At 39.2% G+C, this 16,461-nt stretch overlaps 1 protein-coding gene and 1 pseudogene across 1 annotated transcript in view; one reads left to right on the forward strand and one right to left on the reverse strand.

Annotated features, from left to right (window-relative positions):
* Nucleotides 1–468: 468 nt before the first annotated feature.
* On the reverse strand, nucleotides 469–16,183 carry LOC125081753 (transcription factor Spi-C-like; annotated as a pseudogene).
* EMILIN2 (elastin microfibril interfacer 2) overlaps nucleotides 16,035–16,461 on the forward strand; it is a 55,843-nt gene continuing 55,416 nt past the window's right edge. Inside the window, 1 exon segment of the mRNA XM_047698107.1 lies at nucleotides 16,035–16,460. Coding sequence (XP_047554063.1) covers nucleotides 16,403–16,460 — 58 coding nt within the window. The 5' untranslated portion in view covers nucleotides 16,035–16,402.

The following is a 16,461-nucleotide window of genomic DNA, read 5'->3' on the forward strand; positions in this document are numbered from 1 at the left end:
ATAGACCTATAGAAGTGACAAGATTGGATCAATTAAAAAAAAAAAAAAAAAGCCAAGGCCCAAATGGTTTTACACAGAATTCTGCCGAACATTTAAAAGATTAATACCAGGGGCGCCTGGGTGGCTCAGTGGGTTAAGCCGCTGCCTTCGGCTCAGGTCATGATCTCAGGGTCCTGGGATCGAGTCCCGCATCGGGCTCTCTGCTCAGCGGGGAGCCTGCTTCCCTCTCTCTCTCTCTCTGCCTGCCTCTCCGTCTACTTGTAATCTCTCTCTGTCAAATAAATAAATAAATAATCTTTAAAAAAAAAAAAGATTAATACCAACACTTTTTCTTTGTAGATCCTATGCTATTTAATAAAAGAAAGAATGAAGTTAATTGTTTTCCTTTTTAGTATTTGCTTTAAGAGAAAAATCTTGAAGTTTGTAGGGATTTCTGATGCCAGGAAATCATGAAATGTAAGAGAACATTTAGCAATCGGGATGGCGTAGCTCATGACAATCAGCATATGTCCAACTATAACTTGCATTCCACTTACTTAAGCTGAAATACCCTTGCTCAGGTTGAACATATTGTGAGTAGAAGATCGCCGCTTCTAAGAAATAAGATGGAGTCTTTGGAGAATGGCCTCACTGAATTGGTAAGTTAGCTATCTCCAAATTTTGGTGATTTCCCCAGTTCTTCTATAATAGCTCAGTGCTGTAGCCATCTTCTTGTAAGTCATAGTCTAAGGGTCTTTTCTTTTCCCCCAAAGTTGGACAAGTTTTTCTTTTGTTTGTTCTGTCTTGTTTTTGTTTTTTAAATAATCCCTACCACCAACAAGAAGCTCAAACTCATGACCCTGGGATCAAGAGTTGCATGCTCTTCTGACTGATTGAGCCAGATGTCCCCTCTCCTTTGTTTTTATTTTTTTAAAGGTTTTATTTATTTATTTGACAGGGATCACAAGTAGACAGAGAGGCAGGCGGGCGGGGAGGGGCAGGCTTCCTGCTGAGCAGAGAGTCCAATGCAGGGCTCAATCCCAGGATCCTGGAATCATGACCTGAGCCAAAGGCAGAGGGTTTAACCCACTGAGCCACCCAAGTGCCCCTCTCCTTTGTTTTTTTGTTTGTTTGTTTTTTGTTTTTTGTTTTTTTTTTTTTAAGATTTTATTTGTCAGAGAGGGAGAGAGAGCAAGCACAGGCAGACAGAATGGCAGGCAGAGGCAGAGGGAGAAGCAGGCTCCCCGCCGAGCAAGGAGCCCAATGTGGGACTCGATCCCAGGACGCTGGGATCATGACCTGAGCCGAAGGCAGCTGCTTAACCAACTGAGCCACCCAGGCGTCCCTCCTTTGTTTTTTGATACAAGCAGGAAGATAACTTTGGTTTTATCTGCCCACCAAATATAAAATGCCATCTCAGGATTATACAGAGATTCATGAAGGTATTTAAACAGGTTGAGCTTCTTCCCGCCTTTGCTTCTTCCCCTTTGCTGAAGAACAACAGGTTGTATTAGCTGTTTTTCAGCAATGTTCAGCAGGCAGTAGGGTCTGACAGTACATTAGAAGGATTATTCACCACAATCAACTGGGATTTATTCCTGAGCTTGCAAGGGTGGTTCAACACCTGCAAATCAATCAGTGTAATACACTACATTAATAAGAGGAAGGACAAGAACCATATGATCCTCTCAGTCGATGCAGAAAAAGCATTTGACATAGTACAGCATCCTTTTTTTTTTTAAAGATTTTATTTATTTATTTGAGAGAGAGCACGTACAGGGAGGAAAGGGGAAAGCAGGACCCCACTGAACAGGGGGCCTAATGTGAGGCTCATGATCCCAGAATTCTGGGATCATGACCTGATCCAAAGGCAGACACTTAACCAGTTGAGCCACCCAGGTAACCCTACAGCATCCTTTCTTGATTAAAACTCTTCACAATGTAGGGATAGGAGGAACATACTTCAATTTCATAAAGGCCACATATGAAAAACCCATGGTGAATATCATTCCCAATGGGAAAAAACTGAGAGCTTTTCCCCTAAGGTCAGGAACATGACAGGATGTCCACTCTCACCACTGTTGTTCAACATAGTACTGAAAGTCCTAGACTCAGCAATCAGACAACAAAAAGAAAAGGTAGCTGAATTGGCAAAGAAGTCAAACTCTCACTCTTCGCATATGACATGATAATTCTATGTGGAAAACCTGAAAGATCTTACTCCAAATTTGCTAGAACTCATACAGGGGTTCAGCAAAGTGGCAGGATATAAAATCAATGCACAGAAATCAGTCGTGTTTCTATACACTAACAATGAGACAGAAGAAAAAGAAATTAAGGAGTCGATTCCATTTACAATTTCACCCAAAACCATAGGATACCTAGGAAAAAGCCTAACCAAAGAGGCTAAGCTTCTGTACTCAGAAAGCTATAGAACACTAATGAAAAAGATTGACAGAGACACAAAGAAATGGAAAAACTTTCCATACTCATGGATTGGAAGAACAGGTATTGTTAAAATGTCTATACCACTCAGAGCAATCTATATATTCAAGGCAGTCACTATTAAAATACCACAAACGTTTTTTTGCAGGGCTGGAACAAATTCTAAAATTTGTATGGAACCAGAAAAGACCCCTATTAGCCAAAGGAATGTTGAAAAACAAAACCAAAGCTGGTGGCATTACAATTCCAGACTTCAAGCTCTATTACAAAACTGTAATTATCAAGACAGCATGTTACTGGCACAAAAACAGACACATAGATCAGTGGAACAGAATTGAATCCAGAAAACGGATTCAATTCTATGGTCAACTAATCTTTGACAAAGCAGGAAAGAATATCCAATAGAAAAAAGACAGTCTCTTAAATAAATGATATTGGGAAAATTGGATGGCCACATGCAGAAGAATGAAACTGGACCATTTCCTTACACCATACACAAAAATAGACTCAAAATGGATGAAAGACCTAAGTATGAGACAGGAATCTGTCAAAATTCTAGAGGAGAACACAGGCAACAACAACTTGCTAAACATGTCTCCAAAGGCAAGGGAAGCAAAGGTAAAAATAAATTGTTGGGACTTCATCAAGATAAAAGCTTTTGCACAGCAAAGGAAACAGTCGACAAAACCAAAAGACGGACAGAATGGGAAAAGATGTTTGCAAATGTCTTACCAGATAAAGGGCTAGTATCCAAAATCTATGAATATATATATATATGTATATATGAATGTATATATGAATATATGTGTGTGTGTGTATATATATATATATATATATATATATATATATATATATACACACACCACTAGTAATACAAGGGCACTTCTTCAACCTGATGAAAGTCAGCTATGGAAAGTCCAGAACTAACATCATACTGGATGCTTTTCCTCTAAGATCAGGAACAAGACAAGGACATTTGCTCTTATCACTTTTTACTCAACATTATACTGGAGGATCTAATTAGGGCATTGAGCAATAAAAAAAAAAACATACAGATTGGAGAGAAAGAAGTGGGACTATCTCTATTTGCATATGACATTATCTGATATATAGAAAACTCAAAGCCACTAAAAAAAATTAGAACTAATACACAAGTTCGTCAAGTTTGCAGATACAAGATCAATATATAAGATCAATATACAAAATCAGTTATTAAATTTCTATACACCTGCAATGAACAATCCAAAAACTAACTAAATCTCACAGTAGCATCAAAAAGAATAAAATATTTAGGAATAAATTTAATGAAGGAAATGCAAAATGGTTACTCTGAAAACTACAAAACATTGTTGAAAGAAGGTCAAAATAAATGAAAAATCTCATATTTGTGGATGGGAAGACTTGACTGTCAAGATGACAGTACTCCCAAGTGAATCTACAGATTCAACACCATCCCTATCAGAATCCAGCTAACTTCTTTGCACAAATTAAAAGTTGATTCTGTAATTCATATGGAATTGCAAGCAACACAGAATAACTAAAACTATACTGAAAAAATAACAAAGACTCAGATATCCCAGTTTCACAACTTACTAGAAAACAACAATAACCAAGACATGTGGTATGAGCACAAAAATAGGCAGATAGCTGAATGGAAGAGAACTGGAGTTCAGAAATTAACCTATGCTTCTATGGTCAGCCAGCTGATTTTCAGCAAGGATGTCCAAACCAACAAAAGGGGAAACAGTCTTTTGACAAAGGGTGTTGAGACAACTGGATAGTCACATGCAAAAGAATTAAATTGGACCTTTTCCTTATACCATGTACTAAAATTAACTCAAAATGGACCAAAGACCTAAATATTAGAACAAAAGTAAACTCATTTAGAAGAAAAGATAGGGATAAATCTTCATGATACAGGATTTGACAAAGGGTTCTTAGATGTGACACTAAAAGCAAGAACAACAGAAAATAAGATAAATTAGACCATCAAAATTAGACAATTTTTGTTTCAAATAAAACTATCAAAGTAAAGTGACAACCACCAGAATGGGAGAAAATATTTACCAATCATACATCTGAAAGGGACCTATATCTATAATATTATAAAAACTCTTACAACTCAAAAATTCAAAACAGTATGGTTTTGCATAAAAATAGGTAAATTAATGGAAACAGGAAATAAGCCCATGCATACATGATCAATTAATTTATGATGAAAGAGCCAAGAATATACAATGGGGAAAAGACAGTCTCCTCAATAAATGGTATTTGGAAAACTGGCCAGCCATCATACACAAAAATAAATTTGAAATGGATGAGAGACTTGAATGTAAGACTTGAAACTTAAAACTCCCAGAAGAAAACATAGGTAGTAAGCTCCTTGACATCAGTCTTGGCAATGATTTTTTGGACCAAAGACAAGGAAAGCTTAAACAAACATAACTACATCAAACTAAAAAGCTTCCGCACAGGAAAGGAAACCATCAATAAAAAGACAACCTACTAAATGAGAGAAGATATTTACAAATCATATATCTAATAAAGGGTTAATATCTGAAATATAATTTTTAAAAACTCAATAACAAAAAGCAAACTGATTAAAAAATGGACAGAGAATCTCAGTAGACATTTTTCCAGAAAAAACATGCAAATGGACAGCAGGCATTTGAAAAGGTGCTCAACATCATTAATCATCAGGGAAATGCAAATCAAAACCACAGTGAGGGGGCGCCTGGGTGGCTCAGTGGGTTAAGCCGCTGCCTTCGGCTCAGGTCATGATCTCAGGGTCCTGGGATCGAGCCCCGCATTGGGCTCTCTGCTCAGCAAGGAGCCTGCTTCCTCCTCTCTCTCTGCCTGCCTCTCTGCCTGCTTGTGATCTCTGTCTGTCAAATAAAAAAAAAACAAAAACAAAAACAAAAAAACAAAAAAAACCCCCACAGTGAGATATCACCTCACACCTGTCACAAATGTCTATTTTCAAAATTAAAAAAAACAAATGTGTTGTTGAGGATGTGGAGAAAATTGAACCCTTGTTCACCATTGGTGGAATTTAAATTGGTACAGCCACTATGGAAAACATATAGAGATTCCTCAAATAATTAAAAATAAAACTACCATATGATCCAGCTTGTGGGTATTTATCTGAAGAAAACTAAAATAGTAACTCAAAAAGATATGTGCACCCCCAGGTTTATTGCAGCACTAGTCACAATAACCAAGGTATGGACATAATCTAAATGTCCTTCCATGAATGAATGGTTGAAGTTGTGGTATATATATATACAATGAAATACTACTTATCCATTAAAAAGAATGAGATCTTGCCATTTGTGACAAGAAGGATGGACCTTGAAGATATTATGCTAAGTGAAATAATTCAGACCCAGACTAATATTGTATGATTTCACTTACATCTGAAATCTAAAAAAAACAAACCAACCCAAACTCACAGATAGGGAGAGCAGATTGGTAGTTGCTAGAGGAGGGGATGAAGGAGGTGGGCAAAATGGGTAAAGGGGATTGAAAGGTGCAAAGTTCCAATTACAAAATAAGTCATGCAGGTGTAATGTACTATAGGTGACTATAGTAAATAATACAACATTGAGTATTTGAAAGTATTGCATATTGAAACTATGATGATGGATATCAACTAGACTTGTGATCATTTTGCAACATATATTGAATTATTATGTTCTATACTTGAATATTATAATGTTATATGTCAATTATAACTCAATTTTATAAAAAAAGAAATTTTAAAAAATCTAATAACCCTTAAAGAAACTTAAAGATCTAATAATCCTTTTTAAAAAGTAGTGGAGGGGCATCTGAGTGGCTTAGTCAGTTAAGTGTCTGATTTCAGCTCAGGTCATGATCTCAAGGTTCTGGGTTCTAGCCCCGCAACGGGCTCCCTGCTTAGTGGGGACACTGTTTCTCCCTCTCCCCGCCCCATGCTTGTGCTCTCTCAAATAAATAAATAAAAATCTTTTTAAAAAATTAAAAAAAATAGGTGTGCCTGTGTGGCTCAGTGGGTTAAGCCTCTGCCTTCAGCTCATGTCATGATCTCAGGGTCCTGGGATCGAGCCCCGCATCGGGCTCTCTGCTCAGCAGGGAGCCTGCTTCCCTCTCCCCCTCTGCCTGCTTCTCTGCCTCCTTGAGATCTCTCTCTTGCTGTCAAATAAGTAAATAAAATCTTAAAAAAAAAAAAGAATTGAGTCCATCATCATCTGAAAAAAAATTAAAAAATAAAAATAGTGGAAAATCTAAATTTTTGAATAAGCTGAATAAATAATAGAAAGGGGAAAATGAAGAGAGAAATCCTAAAGCAATAAGAGGCAGAATAAGGTGATTTAATGACACCTTGGCATCACAGAGCGGTCAGGGGTCCAGAGGTTGTGAAGATCAGTCCTGCTCTCAGAACCAAGCCCTTCCCAGAAGACAGTGTATTTTGACTCCATATAAACAGTCAAAAGATATTTTGATAAGTATATTAAATAAGTTTTGAGCCTCAATCTGAGTGAAAATGGAGTCAAGCTTTTAGAGTTTTCTAGACATAGACAAATGCATCATGATATCCTTAAAACATTTCTGTTTCAAAGCATCACCCAAAGCTATTTTTTTCAGGATGATTTAAAGAATACAGATTCCCATTTTGCCAGGTATGCTTTTTAAAAGATTCTTCCTTATTCTAAAATGTATGTATCTATTACATTACATTACATCAAATGTTTTATTTATATCAGTATATACAAGAAATGAAGCAAACATCCACTTAATAACTAAATACCTACAAGAACTAAATGCCTGTGAGGAATAAGAATGCTGCTCTAGAAGCACCCATGTGCCCTTCTGGATCTTTCAGCTCTCCCTCTCTGGAGGAAACCACTCTCCTGCCTTGTTTCTCTCTTCCTTGTCTTTACCATCTCATCACATAGTATGTATCTCCAAACATTAATTAGGTATTAATTTGCACTTCCATGGTACTAAAGAGGTTGAGTGTATTTTTTGTTGGCCATTTGAGTTTCCTCTTTTGTGAAATGCAGATTCTAGTCTTTGGTCCTTTTACTGTTGGACTGTCTTTTTCTTCTTAATTTGTTGTTGTTGATTTGTTAAGTTCCTCTATCCATTCTTTATCAGATATATGTTGCAAACATGTAAGAAGACAGGGAGGTACCCGGACGAGCTTCAAGAACAGGTGAAGACTCCAGGGTCTTGCAGGTGGAGTTAAAGTTCTCCAGACACGGAGAAAATTTCACACAGAGGGATCAGTTTATGCAAAGATTATATTTGTTTAAGGACCTCCAATTAACAGAATTTGGAAAACATAAAAAAGGAGAAAGAACCACTTTCCCTTCTCAGACCTCCCCAGGCAAATTAGATTTGCTTCTGGATTTAACATTTTTAGTTTTAATGTGGATGAAACAGATTTGTGTGTTTGTCCAGTTTGGCCTTTCACTCAGCTCTTTGAAGCCTCATCTCTGATAAAATACAGCGTATTTCTGGGCAAGGGGGAGGCAGGAAATTAAGGGAAACCATCCTCTAAAAAGAGTTGTTTTTATTATCCAGACTTGTTCCCTTAAAATTTTTGAAGTACCCTAAAGAAGGGTTTAAAACTACGACCTAAAGAGATCATTAGATTATTCATAATCAATCTGTCCTTTGGAGGACATAATTTATTTGAATTTCCTTGGGCATCACTTAGGAACAGCAGGCAGTTCAAAGCCTGAAATGGATTTTCCCCTTATTTGTTATTTCTACAGTTGACAGATCTTTTTGGCTAAGCAGGGATTTGGCAATGTTGGGTTCTTGATTCCAGTTTTTTAAAAGTGCAGTTAAGGAAAATTGTAATTCTGAGGTGACATACGTTTGAAACCTCATTTGGCCTCTTATTACCTCATTCATTAGAGCAAGAAGCACTCTGGCTGGAGTGCTGTGGCCCAGGGAGAGGGTGACTCTTATTTTGTTCTCCAACTGACTGGGCCTCACAGCCGGGTGGAGGAAGACTGAAAATAGTCATTTCTTGGCTGCACTATCAGGCGGGAGGGCCTCTCTAATCATGGGTCCATTTACAAGTGAGAAAGAGAAACAAGGTCTCTGGAGGTTGGCCTCACAAGTTAGGTGGATATGATGTGAACAGAGTTGGTAAAGGTCCAAGAAAAACTTCACAGAGGTTTAGATTTATTCGAGCCATTTACATTTGTTCAAAGATAAAACCGAACTGTCCTCTTCTGTTCTAAGTTTGAGTTTTCAACTTGTTTTCAAGTTAGCATCCCCAGATCCTAGTTCTCTCCCAAATGCAATGCCACTTTCCTCCCTATGTATAAAACGTATATGTTAACTCGTTCAACTCTCTTACGAAAGTCTACTTTCTTTCACTTTATTCAACGAATGTTATTAAATAAAGTGCTATGTGCCAGACACTATGCCAAATATAGGGATCAAACATAAGATGAATTAGAAATGTTGTTTTTTTCTTCAATATATATTCAAAACTAATGGATGACGATGGAAGTCAGAATCAGTGTGACTTTTGGGAAGGATTCATGATTAGAAGGAGCCATGAGGGGCCCTGGGGTGCTGGTCATGTTTTCTTCACAGTCTGGGTGCTGGTTACACAACTGTGTTCAGGTCATGAAAATTCATTGAGTCACTTATGACTTAGGCACTTTTTATAAGAATGCTGTACTTTGGGGCGCCTGGGGGGCTAAGTTGGTTAGGTGTCTGCCTTCAGCTCAGGTCGTGATCTCAGGATCCTGGGATTGAGCCTTGAGTTGGGAGGGGGGGGGGGTCCCTGCTCAGCAGGGAGCCTGCTTCTCCCTCTCCCTCTAACGCTTCCCCTGCTTGTGCTTTCTCTCTGTCAAATAAATAAATGACTAATAAATTAAAAAGAAAGAATGCTATACTTCGATAAAATTCACAGGAGAAAACCATAATCTACAAATATTTATTTTTAAAAATCCTTCATGAAACTGGAATCCCTAGTAGTAAAGGGGAAGATTCTTTTTGGGTTGAAACACATTGGAACTGAGTTCTGATAGGGTTTTGTTTTTTATTTTTTCAAATGTTCTTCCTATTTCTCCCAGGAATCCTGGCACCACTTTGCCCTCAAACAGCCCTTTGGAAAGCATAACCTCAGAATATTCAGGGAATAAAATATTTTGTTGTTTTTTTTTTTTAAAGCTAGGGGAAAACATGTAAGGATGCACTAGAAAACTAAGGCACTTTCCTGCTTGATCCCTCGACATTCTCTACGATACTCTTGTCTCACCTGTATTTTCCATTAGTCAAAAGATAGTAGTAACTTTTTTACTGCCCATAGCTTATTAATTTATGTTTTTGGTTTTTTAACCAGCGAATGTTCAAAGATGTCAGTGGGGCCTAGAAGGAGAGCTCTGCCACTATTTAAATGTGTTAGAACCAAGCCAGAGCAGTTATAGAATGGAGCAGCACAGTGCTGTGTTCTCAGCTCCTGAGGATGAGTGCAAAGAAGATAGAGCCAAGAAAAGCTCATGAAAATATCTACCTTCATCAACCAACTAAACAACCAAGTCTTTGCTGCTTAATCAGCTTTTTTAAAAAATATAAACTTCAAAAAGTTACCAAAATGTGCATGAGGCAATAACAGAAGAATTTGATGCAAGTAAAGTTTTGACTTGGAGAAAACCATTTATTTCTCATTTTCTGGTTTTATTATTTGCATTGACATTTACTAATATTTTAGCCTTTATAAAGGCTAAACAAACATAGCGTGGCTTTCAGTTCATTTTAGGCCTCTTAGAATGACCATATAATTTATTGTTCAAACCCAGGCACTTTTGAAGATGAAAGGAGATGCTAAAAGTAATTAATAGTGTTAACTGATCTGCAACAGGAGTAAACTGGGACTGGCCAGGGGAAATCAGGACATCTGCTTACTCTACCTATTGTTAGATAAGGGAAAAAGAGAACCAGAGTTGTGTTGTTTTGTTTCCACCAGCCTGTACTGCTCTCCTCCTTGTTTAGTAGTCCTCAATCCTACCTGGCCTGTCTGCCTAACCTACCCGCACCTCACGCCTCCCCCCCCACCTCTGGCTACATCTAAGACCACATACCTTGGTCTGTCTACTTCACCAGCTGGCCACATTAGAAACATACCAGGTACAAGTTACATTAACTGCCCCTTCCTTGCTAACAATTACATTCATTTTTTTATATCATGGTGGATTTAAAGCAAAACAAAAACTGTAACACTTACCTTAAACCCATACTTCTCCACAGACTTTCCTAATTAACATCCAACTTTTCTGATTGTATAAGCTCTATTTTATTTATTTATTTATTTATTTGACAGAGAGATCACAAGCAGGCAGAGAGGCAGGCAGAGAGAGAGGAGGAAGCAGGCTCCCTGCTGAGCAGAGAGCCCGATGCGGGGCTCGATCCCAGGACTCTGAGATCATGACCTGAGCCGAAGGCAGCGGCTTAACCCACTGAGTCACCCAAGCGCCCCTATAAGCTCTATTTTTTCATCATCACCTAGCTACACAGTTCTTACTATGCTATGTTCTATTTACCAAATGTAGCATTATGTTAAATCATTTCAGTCAATTAAGATGAGAAAGAACTCAATCTGTTTTTCTCTGGCTCCCACATTGCCCGGTACAGTTTTGAATATGCAGAACTTCCCCAATATACTTACTGATCAAACAAATCTTCTGATGGCCACAAAATTCCAAGAACTTTCCTTTATCCTCCCAAACGTATCAATTTCTTACTGTTCCTGGACTTAAGTTGAAATACCATTCATCCTCATTATTCATAAATTCTGCTTACCTATTTACTAAATTTATTTTTAAATCTAAAAGAAGCCATACTTATAGAATATTCACAGTCATTTGTAGACTTGTGCAGGGAGGCAAACACTTCCTTGCCTGATGTGCTTATTCCCAGCCAAGATCCAGCAAGACAATGCTCTACCTTCTTATTTTCCCTCTCATATTACAAGTAAGTGTCCTTTTCATGGTAAATTTAGTGTCACTTTTTTTTTTTCATTTTGTGCTCTTTGTTGGTGATTTTGCTGTTTAAAATGGCTCCCAACCATATTGCCAAAGTGCTAGCTAGTGTTCCTAAGCACAAGGCTGTCATATGCCTTACGGAGAAAATATGTGTTAGTTAAGCTCTGTCCAGGCATGAGTTTCAGTGATGTTGGCCATGAGTTTGATGTTACAGAATCAATGTTATATATTGAATAAGGTATCTTTAAATAGAAACACATGTAACACAAGGTTATGTATTGACTGGTTGACAAAATCCATTGTGACCAGAGGCTTGTAGGAACCTAGCCTATATTTCCTCTAGGAGCAATTGTTCAGTATTAGCTAATTCAGTGTTGGCAGCAACTTTATACAACATACTATATCAAATAAGGAGAATTGACCATACTTAAGTACTCATCACATTATTCAGAACTGCATAATCTGAAATACTAAAAAGAATAATTTGCTCATGAATACTTTTTGAATGAGCATAGATCAAGATGATGGTAAAATTTAATAATGTATTTTTAAAATCGTCAAACATATTCTGTTTAGAACATTTTGTTGATTCCAGAATAATCGACTCTTATTCAATAAATAAATGATGAACTACAACATAGTTTGATGTGGCTTATATATGAAGACACTACTGCCTAAGCTGTTATAGCTCTCTTGGAAACAAATCAAATCCTAAGAGCCTATTTTTGTCAGTTATTTCTTATAAAGAAAAAATGTATTCAAAACCACACCATAAGTGTAACAGCAATGAATTCTCAAACATATTATTTGGCTATAGGAAGCATTCTTGGGACAAAGAAACATCTGAAAAAAATTAAGCAATATGGAATTAGAAACTAATTTCATCTTTTTGAGAAAGAAGAAGTTCACAACTGAGTTGCCTGATAATCTGAGTTTATTTTTGTAGAGTTATTGATCCTTCCAAAGATCTCACTGAATTGTCCTAAAATTTCTTGGTAGAGGATGAAATCTCCTGAACAATAAACTGAGCTATATGTTCCCCCCTGGGGGCAATAAAAAAGAAAACTGGGCTGGAAGTCAAGAACCTAGTATTCCATTCCTGACTATTTCATTAGTCATTCCAAATGAGTCATGCATGTGCTTTCATGACAGCCATTTCTTCATATATTTCTTACTTAGAAGAAGGATAGTACATGGTCCACTGCCCATCTCAGTTGGCACCAACAAAGAATGACAAAACTCCTGAACCTGACTGCAAATTTGTGGCAGTGCTGATGTGGTAAGAGTAACAATTGTGAATATTCATCTTCCACTTGCCAGGCACTTGTCAATAAGCCTGGCACTGTGCTTACCCAACTAATCTCCCAACAGCCCCACAAGGCATTCCCATTTTCAGAGCAGAAAGTGGAGGCTCGAGAGGCCTACTTGTCTGAGATCATTCTGCTAAGAGGAAAGGGTACCTAATTTTGAACAGTATGTTAACTCCATTGCATGAGCTCTTAACCACTGTTTGTTTTCATGTGTGATTTCAGGCATGATTTTAACTTTTCACAATTTTGAAGTTCTCGTGTGATAGTTTAAAACCTATTAAGTCACACACCCCTGATCAATATATGGAGATTTGTTCCTGGTATCTCTCAAGAGAGATGATTAAAATAATGGCCATAATTCTTAATAATGTCACCAAATCAATCAACTGATAAATAAGACCAGTTAGCTTCAGAAGATATTGAGATTTTTGAATCTTTAGCTATACACAGCAAATGGGATATTCGCAAATAGGTACATTAAGAAAAATTGAAGAGAGCAATTGTTCTTTGTTTTGTTTTGGTCTATTTGAACAAAGTCTTTGATAAGACAGGAAAGTAGCTGCTGTTTGTAAATTTTAAAGTCTAGGGATTCACTGAATTCATTCTGAAGGTGCCTTGCCCAGTGGATGCCTATATCAAATGTAACTGATTGAAATTGTATTGACCAAACATTTGCATTCCAAAACAGACCAAGCTAGAGTGCAGTTAATTTTTCTCAGAGATATTTCTGTCTCTCTTTCACTACCAACTTGCATTTCTTTTTAACGAAGCGCATCTTATCATTAACTTATGAATGTATAAGGCATTTTTGTAGGGTGTATTATGTTAGGAATGCTTTGAAATCAGAATTTATTCAAGATACCCAGTCTTCAAGGACTTTTCCCCCTCCTCATTAGATAAGCAGCACAAAGAAGCAGTAAAGACACCTAAGAGTACGTCTAGATATCAGGGGGTACTTTTTTGAATTCTAGAAAGCAAAGACAAGAAATGAGAAGGATGGGACACCCAGGCTAGTCTTAAGACTCTTGACCACATACATACTAGATGCAAATCAGTTCATCTTGATCAAGAATCATGTGCTGATGACTGAATGTGAGGATGGGGAAAATTACCCACCCCTGTGATGGTCACCCACCCTCCTCCACCAGGTAACTGAAAGGGAGTCTGGGGGTACTGGGGGCCCTTCTCGTGAAGCAGTGAGATATGCCCCCAAGTACAGAGCCTGATGGGCATTTTTATCATGACCAAGAGTGAGGGAATAGGTTTTAGGAAGCAGGTCTAACTTTGCATTTTTGCTTTAGCTAAGTTGGTCACACAGAGTGGGAGTAACTATGGGGCACTTTGATTTTAAAAGCAGAAGAAATGCCTTCAGATTGTGATAAGAAACTGACAGTTTTCAAGTGGTTCTTTAAAGTAGTTGGCAGCTTATAAAAAATTCACACTTAGTAGCATTCTGCCAGTGACTCGGCCGTTATTCCTTATGGCTAAGGTTGCATGACCTGCCTTATTAGTCTGTCTCCTAATGTGCTCTCTATCCTCAGGATTCTTCCCTCTGCTTTCTGGAGATGGCTTTCTGGTTCCCAAGTTTGATGTGTCTGTTCCTGTAGCTAGAGAAGAGAAAGGGAAGAGGGTCCCTTGAGATCTTGGTCTCAAGTCTTCCTAAGAGTCAAAGTCTTCTTCCATCTTCCCAGAGCAGCCCCTCACCAGGTACACGTGGGCACATGTCTAGAGAAACACATGTGACAAATACTGTCTCACATCATTGTACATCAGACAATTTCCACTCTTAACTGCACAGGAATGCCTGGAAGCTCTGTAAACACATAACCTAGGTCAGTTTTGGCTCACTTGTGAATCCTCGGTATTTTCACATAATGCCTAGCTTATCTCAGATGCTCAGGATAAAATTTATCTACTGGTAAGTACCATTTATAGCTGATTAAATATAGTGTTGTGGTCATCTCAATGGAAAGTTGATCCTCAAGCTCTTGGACTAGAATACACCTTCCTAGTATAACTTTAATTCAATGGAAAAAGTAAATTTGACCTCATCAGTTCAACTCGCTCTCAAGTTTGAGAGTTACCTGTACTGAAGAGACATTGTGGTTAGCTGCTGGGTGTAGACATGCATCATTTGTGTTTCATTTTTTGTGTCCTGTTTCTTCCCTATGACTTTTCATGAACAAAAGTGGTGTTAGGATGGGGACGATGGGAAGTCACAAAGACACAGATTGGGTTATGCAAGACCATTTTTTATCCCTTTCTGTGATTTTTCCCCTCTGGGTGGCTCTTCTGAAGGCTGGGATGACTTCAGCCCATTATGTGGGTGATCTTCTGTTTAAGAAAGTTCATGGATGGACCGTTTCCTTACATGGCATAATTTTCTGCTTGGCTTTTGTGAAATTTTTGCTTAGGGAATATCCTTTCTTTCATTTGCAAATCAAAAAGCCCAACAACATCCTCAAGGCATATTAGAGATAAAATGGACCAATGGCTTCATTTAGGGAACACAGCAAATGTTTCCTGTCCATATAACAGGCCACAGCCAACAACAACCTGTTCACTCATGGAAACTGTAGTTTATGTCTGCAAATAACCTCACTCTAGTGCTCATTAGAAAAGTGGATTGATTGAAATACACCCCAGCATACAACACTTTGGTAGGGATTTTATGTGACATTCTTCTGTGGAGTTGCTTGGTCCCCAAAAGAAATTGGAGATTACTGTAACTCTAGGCAGAAAATATGTAAGCAAGCGAAAAGACCAAGGTCTAGCAGTGTTTGAACTGTGAGGAGCAAATGAGACCATTGTGGCCTTTCATGTTGACAGAAAAAGTTCAGAGTAGGACATGAGAAGCAGAGACTGTCAGATTATCTTTCAAAATGTAGTGTAGCGTTTATTAGAGTCTGATGCTGTGCTTCCGGAGCTATTGTGAAGTGTGGGGCTGTCTCCCCGCTGCCCTGCACGTTCACTTGGACACTGAAATGGATGCATGAGACAGAGTTAAGAGCATCCGTGTTCATTTCCCCCTAGACTCTAAAGTCCAAATGTGAGGGGGAATGGAAACGTTCTGCCAGGGGAGGCAACCCGAGTCGCGTCCCTCCCAGGGACTGATAAAGATGTCCCTCACTGTCTCTGGGGAGCCGGCACCGGGCACAGCAGGCACGACGTGAGGACGGCCAGACTCGCCGACTGCGGCCGCATCCCCAAGGGGCCGGGGCGCGCCTGCTGGAAGGTGGGAGGCGGAGTTGCTCCTCTTCTGGGAAGAGACCAAAGGAATGAGTAATTGGAAATTCTGTAATTTAGACCCTTCTCCTAAACTCTTTAGCCCTTTCACCTCAAGCCCCCTGCCGAGAGGCAAGGGCACGGGAGACAGGGAGCCGTGGTGGAAGGAGAGTCACGTTTCGGAGAGGGAAGTGAAATAGAGGGCGGCACCCGGGGGGACCTGTGCGTCATTGAGGGACCGAGGAGAAGCGCGGGCGCACGGGGTGGAAAGGAGAAGTGGGAGCGAGAAGCCGGAGGGGGTGGCCGCGGAGTGCGGGTGGGGGCGTCGCCAAGCGCCCAAGCCTCTCCTGCCTTCTCCGGCCGCGGCCGGTCCGCTCGCAGCCTCGCGGCGCCAGCCTCGACCCTAAGCGCTCCGGATCCCGCCGGCGGGGCGCGCCCGCCGCGCGCAGTATGTGGCAGCGGACATGGCCCCGGCCCCGCGCGTCCTGGCGCTGGGCGCTGGCATTGCT

The sequence above is a fragment of the Lutra lutra genome, chromosome 12 (genome assembly GCF_902655055.1).
Source record: "Lutra lutra chromosome 12, mLutLut1.2, whole genome shotgun sequence".
Lineage (NCBI taxonomy): Eukaryota > Metazoa > Chordata > Mammalia > Carnivora > Mustelidae > Lutra > Lutra lutra.